The 20,247-nt window shown below is 41.6% G+C and overlaps 1 protein-coding gene across 2 annotated transcripts in view; it reads right to left on the bottom strand.

Annotated features, from left to right (window-relative positions):
* Nucleotides 1–20,247, bottom strand: part of PCSK5 (proprotein convertase subtilisin/kexin type 5) — a 297,459-nt gene that overhangs the window by 171,782 nt on the left and 105,430 nt on the right. For both annotated transcript variants that reach the window (XM_032774960.2, XM_032774962.2), the window contains exons 6-7: nt 11,674–11,762; nt 5,693–5,865 (exon numbers count right to left, since the gene is read on the bottom strand). In XM_032774960.2, the coding sequence (XP_032630851.1) occupies nt 5,693–5,865; nt 11,674–11,762 (262 nt within the window). The remainder of the gene's footprint in view (nt 1–5,692; nt 5,866–11,673; nt 11,763–20,247) is intronic.

Genomic DNA, 20,247 nt, shown 5'->3' with positions numbered 1-20,247 from the left:
CAGAAGCTCCACATTTTTCACTCAAAATCATGAAGTAAAAAAATAGTTATTTGCTCATATGTCACAGCCATGGGGGCTACACAGTATCTGTAACACAACATTTCTGTGCTTAGTTGAGTGACCTTGGGAAAATCATTTTTGGCCAACTTTTTATAAGTATGTGTACACTCTTGCACACGTCCATCTTGCCTGCTTACTAATCGTACATGGACATACAATTTGGGATTTGCATTTGCAAATTGTATGTGCCTCAGTTTCTTCATCTGTACAATGAGATAATAGCCCCAGTGCAAATCTGCAACAAAGTGAATATTTTGTGTAGACAACAGTTACGTGTTCCTCTTAAACCCATGCAAATTATGCTGACAGAGGAAATTAATAACATTTTAAAATATATTTCAGAACAGTCTGTTATTTGCCTCAACACAAGCAGCATCCCCTCTGCCTAAACAGTTATGCTTTATACACCTTGCCCTCCACCATTGGAATCATCTTATTATTTCTGGCCACTTCCCTATTTGGGGTTGGCGACTTTTATAGCCTTCTTCCAAAACTCATGATTGTACGCCTGGCTGTTAGGTAAATTGGACTCTCTAAGGTACATGGATATCTAGCCTTTGTCTTCCTCCCTGGTCCTTTTCCTTCCACAATCATTGCAAGGACTATCATACCAATATAACTTTGAGGTCTCCACTGGTCATGTCCACACCAATGTAGCCTAGCCTCCCTGAACTTGTTTTCAGTTGGGGCAACCTGCATTAGGCTCCTCACAACCTCCTTCTGTTTCTTATCACAGAGTGTCCAGTCACTTCACCATCTTCATTTTGGTGGTGGAGAGTGTGCTGATTTCTCTTCTTGTGGCTGTCCAAGTCTCTGCTCCATATATTAGGATGGGTCGGATAACAGTTTTATACATTCTATCTTTTAACTTTATTGGCATCTTTTTATCACAGTCCAACTGCTTGAATCTCCTGGCATTATTTTTGTAAAGAAATAAATCCACAAGTAATTCCCTCTCCCAAATGCTCGCACTTGAATTTTGAGGGCTGTTCAGTGACTGCAAGAGAGCCTTCTGCTTCTAAAATACACTTGAACACACACTCTGTAGCCAAAGTTGGTGAAGCGAGAGAGATGAAAAGGGGCAGTGATGATGGAAGGGGAGGCACCAAGCCAAGTTCTCACAAGAGGTTCAGCAGCACGACATCGATCATTAATGTCCATCAAACATTTTGGCTTATGTCCAGCTTACTAACAGAACAGTGTAGTGGGAAGGAAATGAAGGCCACTGTTCTGACATGCAGGCAAAAAGCCAAAGATCCTGATTTAGATTTCCCTGCCTGTCCTTCTCCCCTTTTATAATACATTAAGGATGACCTGCTCTGCCACAGCTTTAGTGTAGCTCATGTGTATGCAGAACAGGTGATGCACAATCAATAATGGAAAACAAGTGAAGCTGGTTGCTTATTGTCACAGCCCTTTGAAACCTTGCTACACAAAATGCCAACAGTAGCCACAACTCTCCAGAAACATAGTTATGGTATCTTTGCAAAGGAACATGTAAAAACAAAAGCAGAACAATTTAAAGTCATGCCTATCTGATCATATCAACGGATTTACGCTTTCTTATATCTACATTACAAATATGCTTGCTTGTGTGGACAAAACATCATGTTCAAACCTGTATCAGAGAACTATCTCCAACCTGATTTAACAAACGGCCTGTGGTATACAGGAGGTCAGACTGAATGATCGAGTGGTTCCTTCTGTCCCTAAAATCTATGAGTCTTTAAAACATTTGGATTTTTCCTCCCATACAAGGAAGAGGAAAACCTTAATACATGGTTTGTCCAGAACCTTGTTTGACTACAATAAATAAGGCTGTATATTTTATTTATTATTTATATACTTATATACTCTTTTCTTCAAAAATGTTACTCTTGGACATATTGCTCTAAACTTGATTTTTCATCTAAAAGTGAATTGTGCAATTATAATACACTCATTTTCCAGGTTATTAAATCTACTACTTGTTATACACTGGCGTTTAAAACACAGACCTTTTGAATGGATGCATTTTCCATACTGGCTAATACAATGCTTGGAGCTATAACATTTCCAAAAAAACATCCCTTGCCATTTGAAAGTATGATGCCAAGATAACTTTGCCATTTGAAATTAATACTATTTGAAAATACACTCTCCAAGGGCAAAAGCACTCATTAGATTCAAGAATTTAATTAAGTATAATAGAATTACTCAAAGTAAGCTAAAGATGATGTAAAATTATGGTGCTTGAAACTAGTTTACGACATTTTCCCTTCTGCATTCTTTATCCTGATCTTGCACAACAGCTGTATAGCACATTTAATTTCTGCATGAGATTTTTCACTTTTTAAACTTTTGCTATTACTTCATGTCATTTAAAACAAAAACACATTTGTCTTCTTCAATTTATGGCATGTTATTCTGTCTCTATGGAGCTCTGAAAATGTACACTTATTTATCTTTGCTATTTGGTATAGGATTTAGGACTGGTAAGCGTCTTAGCCCAGTAGATTTTTCAAAAAATTCTCAGACACCCTGCATGAATCTTTTAATTGGAATGATACAACCTAAAGATAATTTGGACATATTTTAAAAAATCAGTCTCTCAGTGGCCTGAAGAAGAGGTGCTGATTCTCAGAAAGATATATCCATTTCACTTTTATTTTGTTAGTTTAGTTTAATTACATTTTAATCAAAGTCATTATTCAGCAGCACCTGTAATTTTCTTAATTAAACATACCGTGCACAATTTTTCCTCTCAGATCCGCTTAAAGGATCTTGCCTCTACATTCCTGCTTGCATTAGCATCAATGGGAAATGTGTCTTGTAGGACAAAAGTAGAATATCAAGTCCAGATCTACTACATCGATCTGAAAGATGAACCTGCCAACTTTCCAATCATCAATCTATTACTTTAACTTGGATCAAAGGAGCTAAATCTATTGCTGTAGTTACTGTTTAGGACCAGTATTTTTAAAAAGAAAGGCCAAGATCTGTGTGCAAAATTGTGCATGGAGTTGTCTGCCTACCTTCGTTTGCACAACTATTATAACAGCTTTTATAAATCAGAGGATTTGGCATAGTTCGTAACCAGCAATTTGTGTAAACCTGTGATCTGAAAAATCCCCATATAAAAACAGCACTTGTCATATTTCAGTGCAAAAACCAGAAAGAGTATATTTATTTTAAGACAAAAGAAGTAACTATATTAGAATGAATAAGGAAAACAGCATCTCTCTTTCACTGATTCACTATAGTGCTTCTGCCTGAGAGCATTCCATAACGCTATCCTGACTTGCTACAGTTTTAAAGAGACACTACACTCACCCTTTCAGCAACTTCTGACTCAACACATCTGTTTCTTCCATTCAGACATATCTGCTGATTTTAGTCTGGTGATAAGGTACTTTAAATATATTTTAAACTTTTAATTATTAATTCTAAAATTAAAAAAAATACTTCTTTAGCATAAATGTATGTGGTCTCACAGTGGGACCCAGACAACTGTTCAGAATAGTGAGACCTATGGCAATCCTTTGCAAAACACTTCAAAAGGAAAAAAGGATAAAAGAAATTAAAAATTAAAGGGTATATAACTTGTCCCAAATATTACTGTTTTTATTGTTCTAAGAAATAAGAACAAACATCCCCCTAGACTGTTTATGGAAAAAAATTATCCATTTATAACTATATAATGAAGAATTTAATTTATCTTTTGTGCTGTTATCTATGTAAAATAAATCAAATGATTCGGTACTATAATGAAAGTAGTCTGTGGTCTGTTGACTTCACTGCAGATTTATACCAGAAGATCAGGCCCTTGAAATTATAAAGAGCAAATGAATATCTGTGTTCTTCTAATATGTGAGTGGGAATAACCTTTTTGTCATTGCCTTTTCTCAGTGAAATGATGCTCACACACACACACAAACTTTCTTATTTCATTCAGCTATTTCTTCCCCTTCCTGCAGTTCCACTAGCTTCCCTTAAAGGCTTTGTTGCTGTTGTCCACTGCCATCATTGTCAAATAGTAGTAGAATGTGATGGAGCTTTCATAAGTGCTTTGATAAGGCCCTGGTCCAGCAAAACATTTAAACATGTGCTTAACATTAAGCCACTGAAGTCGCTGGAGCTACTTCCATACTTAAAGTTATGTATGTACTTAAGAGCTTTGTCGTAGCGGGACCTTACACAGCACATACTGTATTAAGCAACAGCATGATATGCTGCCACATGTGCCTGTCAGATCTGAACTGAATGGAAGTATCAGTTGAGGAAAGAAATCAATCATGCAGCAGGTCCCAGGGATAATTAAAACTAGTTTTGTTAGTGGCATTTACTTTATTAATACTCAGTATGCCCATAGCGCTTTCCATCCACAAAGAGCTTAGTAAGTACTAACTAATAAATCATCACAACAGTCCTGTCAGGCAGGTAAGCAAATATCCCCATTGGTCACAAAGGTAAACCAAAACAGAAAATTTAAGTGACTTGCCCGAGGCATAGCTGAGATTAGAACTGAAGAATTCCTGGCTCCCCATCTTGTGCTCAGTACTAGGGAAATGACCAGGAGGGATTACTGATTATCAATTTTATGTTGTGTTTTACATCTTAGAATTAAACAAACTTTGAATGACTTGAAATTGTCCAGTAGTGCATACAGATAATCTAGGCACTTAACATGTTCTTATGACTGTTACTATTAGCCTCTCTCACCCACTCCACCTGTTTTTTGCTAGGAACAGCTGCTGTGGCATATTATAAATTAACGTGAGCTCTTCAAAGCAAAGACTGTCTTTATTGTTGCATATGCTCCAACGCTACTGCTAATTATATTTTGCTAAATTCAGTCCTAGTATAAGTGGTTACAGCTCTCATTGACTTAAATAGTAGTTGCATCTCCTGAATTTGGTCCCCAGAATTGTTAAATTTCAACATTGGAATGAACAGTGAATTGGCCTCTTTATCACTTTGAAGAAATACTTTGTGCTGATCTCACTTCTTTACAATCCTAGAGCCATCGTCTTTTTGCTAGAAAGTCTCTCATGACATTCAAAACAGTGCTCAAACCTTCAAATGTGCAATTTTTAAATGGTTTTCACCTAGTGGTTCTCAACCAGGGGTATGTACAGGTCTTCCAGGGGGTAGATCAACTCATCTAGATATTTGCCTAGTTTTACAACAGTGCTACATAAAAAACACTAGCAAAATCAGAACAAACTAAAATTTCACAGAGTCATAAACAATGACTGGTTTATACTACTCTATATACTATACACTGAAATGTAAGTACAATATTTATATTCTAATTGATTTATTTTATAATTATACGGTAAAAATGAGAACGTAAGAAATTGTTCAGTAATAATGTGCTGTGACACTTTTGTATTTTTATGTCTGATTTTGTAAGCAAGTAGGTGTTAAGTGAGGGGTATGCAAGGCAAATCAGACTCCTGAAAGGGGGCTACTAATTGGGAAAGACTGAGAGCCACTCATCTAACTCTAAACAGGGGAAAGAGGAGTGAGTTCTATTTTCCCTTTAAACAAAATCAACCTCCTCCTTATCAGCAATGTGTCTTGAGAACTTTAGTTTTCCCTGCTTGGGCACATGCGCCCACGACATGACTTGGTGTTTAAGGAAACCTACCGTTCTGATGCCATTCTCAAATGCCTGACGTGCTAGAGAAGCAGGTCCGTCCACAGTCTTCCCATCATCATCAGGACCCCAGCTGGCACTGTAAATGTGTATATGTTGTGGATTCAGACTGAGAGACTTTGCTTCCACCATGTCTGTAACATCACCATCCAGCATCCTCACTCCTTCAAAAAAGAGAAAGGGCAGTAAATGTGAGAACTAGACTAACGAAGCATGTTTGGAAAACTATATGAAAAATACAGAGATCTAGTCTTTGCATATTACATTTCTTATGTTTTTATTGATTATGGCGCTTAAATTGTAAAGTTGGTTTCTCTCAAGCTTTGGGAAACAGCTGTGCTCAAATTCCTTCATCCAATGCACAACACTTGAATGTTAAAGAAAAACTTTGATTCTGGGGAAAACTTTAAAAAAATTATTTCTGCCTCAGTACATTTATATTTCTCTTTTAAAAATAATTATAATTTCCTTTCCTTCTCTGCGACGCAGTGCAATTTGAGACATGGCAATCCTAATCTGATAGACATAAAACACAGAATGTATGCTGATAGATAAACACAGGATTATGTCTTCAATGCAGGATTCTGCAAAAGGAGAATCTGGGGAGAAAGTTCTTGGGTACTAGCAAAGATGTTACAGAACGTTACTGACAAACTATAGCATTATTTGCATAACATTATTGTACCTCAGTTGCAAAACTGTGAACATCCCTCTCTAGTTAAGAAAGTGCGTAAGGCCTGATTCTGAAATTCAGTTGTGTATGCAGAACTCCCATTAGTGTCAATGGCAGTTATGCATAAATAAGGGATCTCAAGATCCAACCCTCGGTAAACAGTAGTATTTGACAAACGTTTAAACAAACATTTAAACAAATAAGATAAAAAACAGGGAGAGAATTTCATTTGTGTTACTAATGTAATGTAATGTAATGTAATGTAACATGCTTTATGAAGGTAACATTCACTACAGTGAATAATAAAACCAAGTTCTATCCCTGGCATCTGAAATAATTTAATGTTAACAAATATGACAGTGGAAAAATCCAAAAGCAGCCTTTCCACTTTTTCTTTTTGCCAACAGTTAGCAGACCTCAAGTGCAACTTTTATCAAAGGACATATCCTTGGCTATTTTAAATAGTTACTTTCTTTTTTTAACAATTGCGTGAGTTGTTAATTTTGCCCCCTCACAGAACATACAAAGTGTTTTTCCCATGTGGTGATAGCACAATTATAACCATCCAGAAGGCAATTAGCAGACTTAGTTTCCAGACTGTCCACTAAATCTTCAGAATTCTTTAAACTTTTTCAAATATTTGCCATAAATGTCAAAACTTAAGTGGAATTTTAGTCAGCACAAACTTCTAACAAGTCATGAAGAAGCATGTGAAAATTAAATGAAAGCACGTTTTCCTTTCAAATATTTGTTTTTAATCAGTGCCTCACTTAAGCTTAAAGAAACAGCTGAACAAATTCCTTGTCAATTAAAGATAATCTACATCTGTTCTGTCATAATTTAATATAACCATTTTCCCATCAGGACTCAAGCCCAGCCAAATAACTAAGCACCAAATCCCCACAGATTCTCTGCAACTTCCACAAAAAGGCAGAAACAACAACAACAACAAGCTAGACATCCCTTCTTATAGCAAACAAAGAAAGCCCAAAACCCTGTAGGTGGTAACTTGCTATGTATGAGTGCTGTAAAAAGCCACTAGCAAACATTCAAATAATCACATTCCTTTGGCTCAGCTAAGGGAGGCTCAACCATAGCAGAGCAGAGTAAGAGCTAGGGGGCACATTGTATGATTTCTTCACAAGAGTTATCTCCCAAACAGCAACAGAATTAAGGTCCAGATTTAAAAAAATTATTAAGATGATGTTAAGAAAAAGTGAACGGTACAGAGTTTAAGCATAGAAGTTTTTGGTTATCAGGGAATAATATAAAGATTATCAAGGGTGCATTCTAATCTCACTCTCACTGTCTCCTGTCAGCACAAGTCCACTGATGTCAGCAGATTTACTCCTGATTTGCATTGCTGTGAGAGGAGAATCAGACTTTTGAGGAAATTGTTCCCTGATCTGTTCTATGGTCAGTGTTTCTGGCGTGAATGGAAAAGAAAGAAAGAGGATAAAGCACTTAGAAAAAGGTCAGCATTACTAGTGGATATATTGCAAATGACTTTCCATCACAAACATCATTAATTGTGGTGGTTCTGATGATAGAATTTGATGAAATATTGATGGAAAGGATTTTCTTCACCTTCCCTTTATTTCCCTCCTGGGCCCTGAGGGCACATTCTGGCTGAGATGAGGAATATTGCTGTCCGGCCAAATTCATACCAGTGCAAGCAGGCGCATCTCTGAGCAAGGTGTAAAGTGCTCTCCATCAGCAGGCCAAAAGAGGCTCTTTAAATCCACACCTACATTGGGAATTAAGCTGTTAACTGAACACTGGTTTGGTTTAATATGGTTTCAAATATAACAGTTTGTCTGACTAGGGCGCATGGGACATATCCATTTTTCAAACAGTGTTTAAGAAACATACTCGCGACAGCCCCCAACACATTGTAAATATGTGGATGAAGTTCTTCCTTCAGTTGCCAGTGGAGTTGCTCAAAGGATGAGTTTGGTTTCTAGTCCAGAGCAAAGTGATTACATTTAATTTTGATGTGGTTACACTCCCTGCCCACTGGCCAGGTAAACCATGTTTAACTCACGTTAGCCTGAATCAGTTTTGGCTGTGGTTCAGCAAATATGGCTGAATCCATTGGGGCTGTCCTGCAGCACTAAACACATTCATGATGCATAATAAATAATAATGCATTTAAAATCCAGCATTGCTATGCTGAGGAAAGCCTTACAGTGTCTGCAGGAGGTGTCTGCAGCCTTACACTGTCTTGGTCCTTTCATTAGATAGTGAGTAATGTCTTTTTTCTCCTTCCTCACAGGTATTCAGAACAAAGCTCTTATTTTCTTTTATTTCTTTCAGCAATACCTTTTCTCAGTTCCCCCTCTAGTATTCCCTACTGTCTTTCATGGAGATGAGCCCATCTCCATGTTGCCTTAATTATTACCATTTCACACTTCTGCATTCCCAGATGGCCTCTACTGTAGGACAGAGAATCATCAGTTAATGAGTCTGAATTACAGTGTTCTCCTGAGAAAGAAGGGGATGTAGAAAGAAAGGGGATGTGATGACCCTATGGTTTCATCAAATGCAAAGTGCTGAATTGTATTTAAGCAGTATTCCTGCACGCAGGTCTGTTCACTAACCGTTTCATAGATCGTGTCTCCATACTACGTTACAAGAACTGAAACATATCTTAATTAACCAGACACTGTTTAAAAATCTATAGAAATTACTTACAGGACGATCAAGTGAATGGAATAAAGAAGTGCAATAAAATCTCATACTACAGGGCATACTCTGATCACATACCATGGTTAGGAAGGAAGAAAGTGCTTTCTCAGTAACTATGATGACAACCAAACAAAGCACTAATACACATGCTTAAAGTTAAGTAAGTACTTAAGGGTTTTGCTGGATTGGAGTCCATATGCACATGTGCATTCTTGATTTGTATTCTGATGTCAGAAAAGTTCAGCATTGTGCACACGCTGAAATGCGTGTCTTTGAAAATTTGTGCCAGTATGCTGTGGAGTTACTTCATTCACCACAGCTGGTCAAGTCTAGTTACCCTGACAATTTGTGCACTTAGGAGTGTGCAGCTGTAGTCTTTCCTCTAATCAGGGTGAGAATATTAACTCGGTCCCTTTCTTTCAACCCATAGAGGGGAAACACATCCAGTGAGGGCACTTTTTCCTTTATTCAAGGAACGATATTTGATACAATTCATTTCTGTTATGTCTTCGGATACAAAATTTCGGTAACATCGTTTAAGGTATTATATATTACTGGGGAAGATTTTAGAAGTCCACAGGTTTCCTAATTTTGTTATTCTTTGTATTTACATATACTAAATTCCATCCACCCACCCACCTGCCCCCAGGCCATCCTCAGAAATGGCCATCTCCCAAACCAACCAACCACCCGAACAAACAGCTGGGATCAAGCTCAGTTCATCAACCATAATAATAAATTTTAAAAAATAATCACATTATTCTGGAGTAACTTCTACCATCAGTTCCCACTGTCCCTTCTCCCTCACACGTAGTTAATCCTGTGTGTTCCTTATACAATTTCTCACCACACTCCACTCACCATAACTCCAATATATCCTTGGGACAAATCTCTTTTTCCCTTGCCCTTACCCATTTCTCACATTTCATCAATCAAACCAGCCAGACCCAAACAAATTCATTTCTTTATCTCTCTAGATGGAGGTATCATGATTCTTCCTCTGAGGAAGGAGAAGGTTCCAGGACCTTCCCTTGTCCCTAAGCTAAAATAAGAGAAATCTTCCGGAGATTGGAAGAACAAGCCCACTCCTGATCAGTGAGGAACTAAGAGTCTGACCTGCACCTTTCCCTACAGTGGAACAAAAGCTGAGTAGTAGGGGATAACTATATTTTAGCCCATCCAGAAAAGTCTTTAGGGAGAGGTGGGCTGACAAACTCTTTTGTTTGGAAGAGTAGCCTGGTGAGCTGGCTGGAAACTCACTCAACATCTTTCCCCAAAAACACTGGGGACTTTCCGTTTCCTGCTATACATGCAGAGATGCATTTCTTAGGTCACAGTAAATGCCAACAATGTTGTCCTTGCCCTTCCGTAATACCTAAAAAAACATTTTTACACATCCATATTAATAACACTGGTGATTATTTTTTCAGTGTCCCTCTAAAATATGAATAATTATTAATATTGGACCTCTGTGAGGAATAAACAGAAGAGAAGATGGCACATTTTTAACATGTAAGAGTGGCAAATTATTTCTTGGTATAGACAGATTCATGCATTTTTAATAATAATCATAATACCCATCTCTTATATAGCATTTTTCATTAGTAGATCTCAAAGCACCTTACAAAGGAGATCAATGTCATTATCCCCATTTTTACAGATAGGGAAACTGAGGCTTAGGGATGTGACGTGATTTGTCCCACATCAGGTCAATGGCAAAACTGAGAATAGATATCAAATCTCCAAAGCCCTTGTCCAGTGCTTTAGCCATTAGACCACACTGTCTCTTTTTGAATATAAGTGATATAGTACACCGAAGTCACAAATTTAAGTTTTTATGCGGTCTCAAACCTGATTTCTTGATGAAGGATTTAAACATTTTAATATAGTCCTTTCATTGGAGAATCTCAGGCCTTGGCTACACTGGCGTTTTACAGCGCTGCAACTTTCTCGCTCAGGGGTGTGAAAAAACACCCCCCTGAGCGCTGCAAGATACAGTGCTGTAAAGCGCCAGTGTAAACAGTGCCGCAGTGCTGGAAGCGGGGCTTCCAGCACTGCAAGTTAATCCCCATGGGGAGATGGAGTACGTGCAGTGCTCGGAGTACGTGCAGCGCTGGCACTGCGACCACACTCACACTTCAAAGTGCTGCCGCGGCAGCGCTTTGAAGTTTCAAGTGTAGCCAAGCCCGTAAAGTGCTTTACAAACACTAAAAACCCAATCTTCACAACAGGCCTGTGAGGTGAATAACTATTATCCCAATAACACAGGTTGTGAAATTGAGTCATACAGAGAGTAGGTGACTTGCAGTAAGTTTGTGGGAGCACTGGAAATAGAATACAGATCTCCTAAGTCCTCATTCTGTATTTTAATCACAAGTCTTGCTTCTTAACTTTCTGTGCATATTTAAAGAGTTCTAGAGAGCAGCTCTGAAGTATCACAACAAAAGGCTTCCCTTCAGTAACTGTATTTAACTACATCCATTTCAGAAGCATTTACCTGTCAACACAGCTAACACTGTTAAATAAACAAATTTCTTCTTGTTCAAAAAGGTTCCTGTGTGTTACTTTGCACAAATTGTACTTGGGTTAACGGTGAGACTGTTTTACATACCTCCGATCTTGGCATTAAAGGCAATTCCTACTGTGCAGTGCGAGTTGTTTGCAATTGCTGCCACTTCTCCAGCACAACGAGTTCCATGCCTGCAGGCAGAATAGAAATTTTTTTAAAGCCAGTAACATTACCCACTAAAATGCAGATTGTCAATGTTTAAAGGTTTTGATTTTGTTCATCCTCAGATGCGAAAAACGTATCTGGATGTCTGTGTGAGATGTTACTATATGACCCCAGCCTGTAGTGCATATGTTAGATACAAAATTATATTTCATAAATAGAAAAGGATTAATAAACAAAGAGATGAGACAAGGAAACAAAAACAGTGATGGTCAACGACAAAAAATGATGTATAAAATTACAATAATAACCTCTAAGAAATGTCAAAGGGCATCTTTAATTTCTCAGGCAACTGATAAACTATATTTGTATGAGATGAGTATCATCTTTACTCAGGAGACCACAGTAATAAGCTAAATGCTGAGTAACTCTAACGATGGATCAAGATATCAGAATTAGATACTTCTGATGAAGTCCCTTCTTTATTAACTTGTTTATAACTCACCTAATTAGATCATAGTATCCATCCCCCTGCAACTTTGAAGCTCTTTTTCTCTTTAGAAGCCTGGTTTTCAACTTCACTAAAACCAAACTACCTCAAATTTCATATCACATCTCATCCCAGGGTAGATTTCACCCCCACACTCCCCAAGCCTGGAGAAAATTACACAAGGATTTGCAGAGGTATGGGGTTCTTAAAAATTCCCTGTTTTTAATTTTCAGACTTCCCTAGCAGTATTTTTGAGTATCCTTGAAACAATTTTTTTGCCTCAACAATGCACGAATGCCTGCACTATTTACACAAACTTAAAATAGTGAAACAGGTACCTGAAATTTGATTAAGATTGCTTTGAAAGTTTACACAAATTTCTACTGTACAGGAACTCAGAAAAATTTCAAACTGCACATACTGAATGAAGACAATGACATCTAGCTTAAAGCCTACATTAATGCGTATATCTTACATGACAACAAACAGCCCCTTTATTGAATGTTTGCATTACACAAAATATTTAGCCACTAGGATGTTGGTGCAGTCCCAGAAAAACTTATGCTTGACAACCTACAGAGACATGCCTTGAGAAACTTTCAAGGGTCTGTGCTTCATTTCCTTGGCTTCTTTTATATTTATAATGTACAGAAACAAGTTCCCAGGCTTTTAAATGGCACTTTAAAGAGATGCTTGGCAAAAAAGGTTTTGCACTTGTCCTTTGTGTTAATGTCAAGAAGATGTAGTGCTGTAGAATGAAAGAATGAAGGAAATATTGGTTATGATATCTTGCCAATCTACAAGACGGGTATGCTAACTAGAAATAAGAAAATGAGCTTTATTTGTTGTTGTTATTTTAGAAACAGGAGTGTGGAAAAACCCATTCAAAGACAGTGCAAGCTCAACAGCTTTCAGGTAAAGGAAGCTGTCATATTTCAAACCAACCCCCTTTCAATTTATTATAGAGCTAGAGCCGTCTCTATGGGGTGCGGAGCCTGGGGCAGAATTGATGGATTCCTCTCTTCTGGGACCGACCGCACCGGCCATTCACACCAGGCAGCGGCCCTCCCGCCCCCAAAGTAGTTGCCCCGATTTGCCCTACCCCAGGGACAGCTCTGGACAGAGGTGGCATCTGTGCCTAAAGTAAAAGTTCATTATAAGTCCCAGTTTTGAATTGCTTATGCTCTGTCAAATTTTAAGTGCTTGGGTTGAAATTTTCCATGCCAGGTATCTGTGCCTCACTGAGTTCTTTTTGAAAATTATCTCTATATACTGTGTCTAAGCTGGATAGAACCCAGATATTTAAAGAAAACCTACAAGCAAGAATCAATTTGCTCCTCTCCTCATTCTTTCTGTTGCTTTTCTATGTGGAGAAAGTCTGTCTGCCTGTCATTAATGGCAAGCCAGAAATTTGTCAAAACCTACTTGGGAAGACCTTACTGCTTCTGGACTTACTGCCTTCTGGAGTCTTCCCACGTAACAGAGAGAACTGCAATAAAGTTTCTTCATAAGAAAAGGGAAGGGGCATTCATCACTCCTGCACATGCTACATTTCTCCTTGTGAACAGGAATTGGGCACTGGGATAGGGAACTTCTCCAGGTCTATACTGAATTGAAGGCATGGCAAACACAGAAAACCTGGCTGTGCCATGAGGAACACAATACATATCAAAGAGAGGATAACAATGCTCTTTCTTTTGCCATCCTCTTCTTAGTCACACACAGCTTTACTATTCTTACAGAGCTTGATCCTGCTTTCACTGAAGTCAGTGGCAGAGTTCAACAGTAGAGAATTTAGCCACAGTGTGTATCTATTATGATGACCTAGTAATCATCCAAATCTGATAATTATATAGTAAACTAGCCAAAATTACAAGACTAAAGTGAAGAAGGTAGCCAGAAGCAGCACTTTCAGAACTCAGGCACTAGTTCCAGAAGTCCTGTTTACAAGAAAATAAAGCCCTCTCTTGTCTTGAAGCAGCATACTTCTAAAAGCTTTCCTCAGCATGTATCTATTGGTGGTTTAAGACTGGAACTATCTAAATAAGGCCAATGGGCCAAGCACGCAGCAGCTGGGTGCCTGTTACAAGAGTACCATCATCTCCAATCTGCATGTTGATCATAGGTCCCTCAGAAAGGTCCATGACAGTTATCTTGGCCTCATGAATAGATTGTCGCCATGCTGGTACATTCCTATGGCTAGACCAGTGGTCAGAACCTCAGTGTGGGCAAAGTCATGGGCTCTTACAAATTGGCATGTGAGTGTAAACAGCCCTAAGGGAGTGTCAGTGTAACTGAGTGTTAAGGAATCTGATTTACACCACCTGAGATATCAGATCTGACGTTGTCTCTAGTGACTCGGGTCCGCATGGGGTTTGGGAATAAACACCGGCAGACAAATGTCCTGGCTGAGATGGAATTGTGAGAACAACTTTGGGAAGAACTTGGAGTGCGGGTGGAGCTTCACCTTGTCTTTATGAAACACTGTATATGGTGGCTCTGAGGTGAGTGCCCTCAGCTCAGATATCCTTTTGGCCGAGGTGATGGCCACCAGGAATGCCACCTTCCAGGAAAGGTGACGGAGGGAGCAGGTAGTGAGGGGCTCGAATGGGAGCCCCATGAGCTTAGAGAGGTTCCATGGAGGGACTGGGGGGTGTAAGAGAACACCCTTTCCAGTCCTCTAAGGAACCGCCCCACCATTGGGTGGGAGAACACCGAGCCCCCTGAAAACCCTGGGTTGAAGGCGGAGATGGCCACCAAGTGCACTCTGATTGAGGACGGGGCCAGCCCTTGCTGCTTGAGATGCAGTAAGTACTGTAGAATGGCCAGCACCAGGCCTGGTGTGGCTGCACCTGTTGAGGCCCACACCAGCACAAGAACCTCTTCCACTTGGCCAGGCAAGCCGCCCTGGTGGAGGGCTTCCTATTACCAAGTAGAACCTGCTGCACAGGAAGGAAGCACTGGCTCTCCAAAGCATTTAGCCACAGAGCTTCCATTCTGTGAGATGCAGTGATTGCAGATCGGGGTGGGGGAGCCACCCTCCATCCTGCGTGATGAGGTCCCAGTGTAGGAGCAGAGTTACTGGGGCTTCCACTGACAGCTCCAGGAGCGTAGTGAACCAGTGCTGGTGGGGCCAGGCCGGGGTGATGAGGATGACCGTTGCCCTGTCCCTGAGCACTTTGAGCAGGACCTTGTGCACCAGAGGGAGCGGGGGAAAGGCGTATTTCAATCCCCCTCACCAGGGGATTGTGAACCCATCGGCTATTGAGCCTGGGCTGTGACCCTGAAACAAGCAAAACTGCGGGCACTGGGTGTTGCCCGTGGTGGTGAACAGGTCTACTGGGGAAATCCCCATTTGCGGAACAGCAAAACCACAATGTCTGATCTGAGCATCCACTCGTGCATGCAGTATGACCTGCTGAAGTAGTCCACCGGTTCATTCCACTCCCCTGGGAGACATGACACCTCAAGGTGAATGGCGTGGGCTATGCAAAAGTTCCTGAAGAGGAGAGCCTCGTGGCAGAACAGCGAGGAACGGGCTCCATCCTGTTTATATAAAACATGGCGGTCGTGTTGTTTATCAGAACTGTCACGCTGTGACCACTCAGAGTGGCGTGAAAGGTCTGACAGGCTAACCAAACCGCCTCAAATTCCTTCATGTTGATATGGAGCGACCATTCTGCTTCCAACCACAAGCCCTGAGTCCTGAGGTCCCCCACAGGTGAGCACCCCATCTGAGGTCTGATGCATCTGTCACAAGCGTCAGGTCCGGCTGTTGTGTGGCAAAGGGGATGCCTTTGCAAACCATGATCTGGGACAACCACCACAGCAAGGATTCCAGCACGTCTTATGGGGCTGTCACTGTAGCATGTACCCGCTTCACACTGTGCATAACACCCAATGGTCCAACGTAATGCTGAACCACGCACAGGAGAAACGGGACTGGCAGTTCAGGAAACAAGGGGACGGATCCGGTGAATGATCTGGTACGCTGTCCTTGAGTGCACCTTCAAAAGCCTTGCTTGGGGCCTGGCTGGGACTTATGCTGGCCTTAGCTCTGGCCCAGCCGATTGGAGTTGTTATTGTGCTGCCTCCTGTTATCTCTGCCTCGCTTGCGGTAAGGTTCGTGCCTAAGATGAGGCTGGTGTTGACGCTGAGGAGGAGGTTGTGGCTTGAAGGACCTCCTCTGACTCGCTGGGGTGTGCACTCCACACCTTTGGCTGTTGGTGTGCTGGAGGCCAGAGTCTGCTATATAGTCTTATAGTTCGACTGAATGGGCTCAGGATGTACACCATAGGGTCCTCCTGCTCAACTGTCTCCTCAGACTGTAACCCCAAATTATGGACAACTTTACACAGCAGCTTATGGTGGGCTCTGTGGTCTATTGGCAGAGGCCCTGATACCGCTGTGTCTGCCACTGCTTCATTCGGGGATGATGATGAGGTCTGCCGCTGCTCAGCTTCCTCCTGCTGGTCTCCCTCCTCCAAGGGAGGGTTCTGGCTCGGGCTGGAGCAGATGACCTTGGGGCGGCACCAGAATCAGTGCCGGTCTCTCCAGTCTCTTGCCGGCAAAGATGCAGGTGCTCTGGACACCGTAACTTCCCACACGGAAGAGCATCAGTACGGGGACTGGGACCGCTGCATCGAATAACTGGCCCTGTAGGGAGCCCCCTGCCGCTGGTGGTAGGCCCAAGGGGTCCAGAAGGGCCAGTGTCCTAGTGGTGCCCATTGGAGATGCCAGCCAGCCTGGTGTTCCCTGCTGTCCGGTGCCCGATATGGGTAACTGTATTGGCCCAAGTCGGCGCCGGACTCCAGCAACACCGAACACGAGGGCCACAGCAGTACTGTCGATCTGTGCTGGTGGGAGGTTAACGAGCGGCTTCTTGCTGACTGGGAGTGGGATCGGTACCACTGCTCTTGGGACCGGGACTGGGATCTGGCTCTTGAGACCGGGAACGGGACCAGTGTCTTCTGCGAGCCTTCAGCGATGACCGGCTTCTCTCCTCCTGCTGCTGGCCTCTGGGGGGGCGCTGGAGAGCATCGTGTCCCTTCCGCTAATCCTGTGCGCTGATTCATCTCTGATACCGAGACTTCCCTTTGAGTCAGGGGTAACTGGGAGTCCACAGACTTGGAGCTCAACTGGGACCACCGCCAGAAGCGATGTTGGGACAGTGTCCTCGAATGGCACATCATTGCCAGCTTTCTCCTCAATGGTACCCTGGGCTCGGGAGCCAGAGGCTTCTCCCTGGTTGGGAGGGGGCTCGCTGTTGAAAACTCGATGAGGTCCTTTGCCACCTCAAAGGTATCAGGCCATGAAGGGTTGATCTATTACTCCTTCAAGCCCATTGTCTGCACTGAGTTCACTTAGAGCTGGACTTGGTGGGACTTGTGGCATCGGTGCCACAGGTGACAGCCCCGGTACAGTGCCCATCCCACTCTTCCTGATGCCTAGGGCCTTAGAAGGCGCCGGTCTTCTTTGTGGGGAACGTCTGCGCCCTTCGTTAGGCTTTGCCTTGGGCCGCACCGAGGAGGATGAATGGTGCCAGGGCCTACTTTGGTGCTCTGAGGCCAATGGCTTGCAGTGCTTGGCTGGTACCGGGTCTCTTGACGACTCTGGGGCGCTCTGAACCAAGGAAGCTGGAGCCGACGTTGGGCATTCCGAGCCCAGTGGCTGCAGTGCGGTTTCCGTCAACAACTGCTTCAAATGAAAGTCTCTCTTTTTCTTTGTTCTTGACTTAAATGCCTTGCAAATCTTACACTGCTCCATTTGATGTGCTTTCCCCAGGTAACATAGACAGGAGTTGTGTGGGTCACTAATTGGCATAGGCTTGCGGCACGTGGCGCAAGCCTTAAACCCATGGGCCTGTGGCATGCCCCATGGCCCGGAGCAGGTGCTGGAAGCCTCCAAGTACCCAATCTACTAAGGGAATGCTAACTAACTGATAACAGTGACTCTAAGGCTAAGAGATTGCTTCTCCTATAAGAGCAAGATGCCGCCAGGGACGGTAAGAAGGAACTGGAGGGGGCTGGGCCAGCAGGGGTATATATGCACAGTGCAGTGGCGCCAGTCAGGGGGAGCCCCGCTGGCCCGATGGGAGCCACTAAGGGAAAAATTTCCAATGCTCGTGCATGCAGTGCGCGCACACCTAATGTGGAACGGACGTGAACAAGCACTCGAAGAAGAACCCAATGATCTGTCAGACTCTGATGAGGCTTCTCAGGGAGTGCACCTAAGAACCTCGCATGATGGCTCAAAGCTTCTATAGTGACAACTGAATTCTGGTAAGAATTTCCTAGTGAGTAGCTGAACCTACATCCAACATTTAAAGATTTTTGGTTTCTAAAGCAAGCATCAGCAATGTGGCACCTAAAGTTATGTGCCGGATAACTTGTAACAGTACTTGAAAAGGAATAAAGGATAATTCTTGCTATTCATTCTGCCCAAGTTGTGTCTGGGATGGATTTAGAACCTGCAGGAATCTGCTTCTGAACCTGCAGGAATCTCTTTCTTCAGATAAAGAAAACATCTTTTAAGAGCTTGTCTGTTGCTCTATAATGTTAGCTTCATGTCAAATAAATAAATGAAGATATTGGAAAAATTGCATAGGATCTACTTGCTCTTCAGATTTCAATAAAAGAGGAAAAGAAAAAAAAGTGGCAGAGAATGCTTTTAAAAATACAAGGGGGAAAAACCTCAAAGTAAAAAACAAAAATCCAGAAAATCAGATTTCATTTTATTCCTTTTCTGACTCCTTGTTCCTTTAGGAAGATGAGCTGCTGGATTCAGACATTGGTGCTTGATTCAGGACACACTGTTTCTCCTTGATTATTTCCAGATAATGAGAATAAAAAAGTAAAGATAAATCTCTGAATTCAGAAAAATAGAGCAAGAGGAGGTTAGAAACTTATCTGGTCAATATTTCCAGTTATGTAAAACAAAATAAATAGCTATTCCAAACATTCCAGTCCTGGGAGTTGCAATGGAAGTGTAACAGGAATAAATGAAGCAGCTTAACTGCTTCCATGCAGTGTTACATATCTAATTATACAGTATCTGATTGGACATGCTGTACTGGAGTTGAAATTGCAGGAAGCAGCAAAGGGAGTTAATAGACAATACATTAAATTTTACAAATATCAGAAGGAGAGGTCAGCCTACATACAAATTGCTAAATGTTGTGCTATAGTGGAGAAAAAACAACCTCTGTCTGCTCAGAGTATGACATCAAGGAGTATTACTAGGCATCTTGAATAGATTCCCCCCACGTCCCAGATAACAACAATCCAGGAGATCAGAGAAGGAGAATTATACCTATACCTATGCTTCTCAGTCTGCAGGACTTAATGGCTTAATATATTCATTATATTATGAATAATACTGTGTGTGAGTCAACTTTTATTGACAAAGTGCAAATCAGCAGAGGAAAGCAAATCAAAAGAAACAAGTTATAGTCACTACCATGTTCAGTAGGAACCAGCAACACAGTACAAGGATCATTGCTGTATGGCCCACCGAGAGCTATTACATACATGCAAGCCTCCAAAGATAGGAAGAGGATGCATTTCAGGGAAATGGTCAAGAGCCAAAAATTGATGGGCATCCATTTTCTGGAGCTGAGCACTTGATCACTGTTAGTACTCTACCTGACACTCATGGGAACAATATGTTCTGATAAGACAGGGCAGTGACATAATAGTGTCCTATACAGAAAGGGGAAAGAAGAAGCATCACTTTGTGACTAGAGGCTATGACACTCTCTGAGTGGGAGAGACAGTATATGCTTTTCTTCCAAGTATTCCACCTAAAGATCAGTCTCCCAAATCAGAATGGTAGGGGTTTTGCACTCACTTTTCCCAGGCATAGATGACAATGTAAGAAGCAAGGCAGTGGAGAATCTGGTCCTGATTTTCCAAGCAGTCGAGCTGAATAAGGCAACATAGTATCACAGTAATGAAGTCCACATCCATCAGCTTTCCATTGAATAATATCCATTATGTGAGTCCAAAGAGAGACTGCAAAACCAT

The sequence above is a fragment of the Chelonoidis abingdonii genome, chromosome 6 (genome assembly GCF_003597395.2).
Source record: "Chelonoidis abingdonii isolate Lonesome George chromosome 6, CheloAbing_2.0, whole genome shotgun sequence".
Classification (NCBI taxonomy): Eukaryota; Metazoa; Chordata; order Testudines; family Testudinidae; genus Chelonoidis; species Chelonoidis abingdonii.
This window is presented reverse-complemented; position numbering and strand designations above follow the sequence as displayed.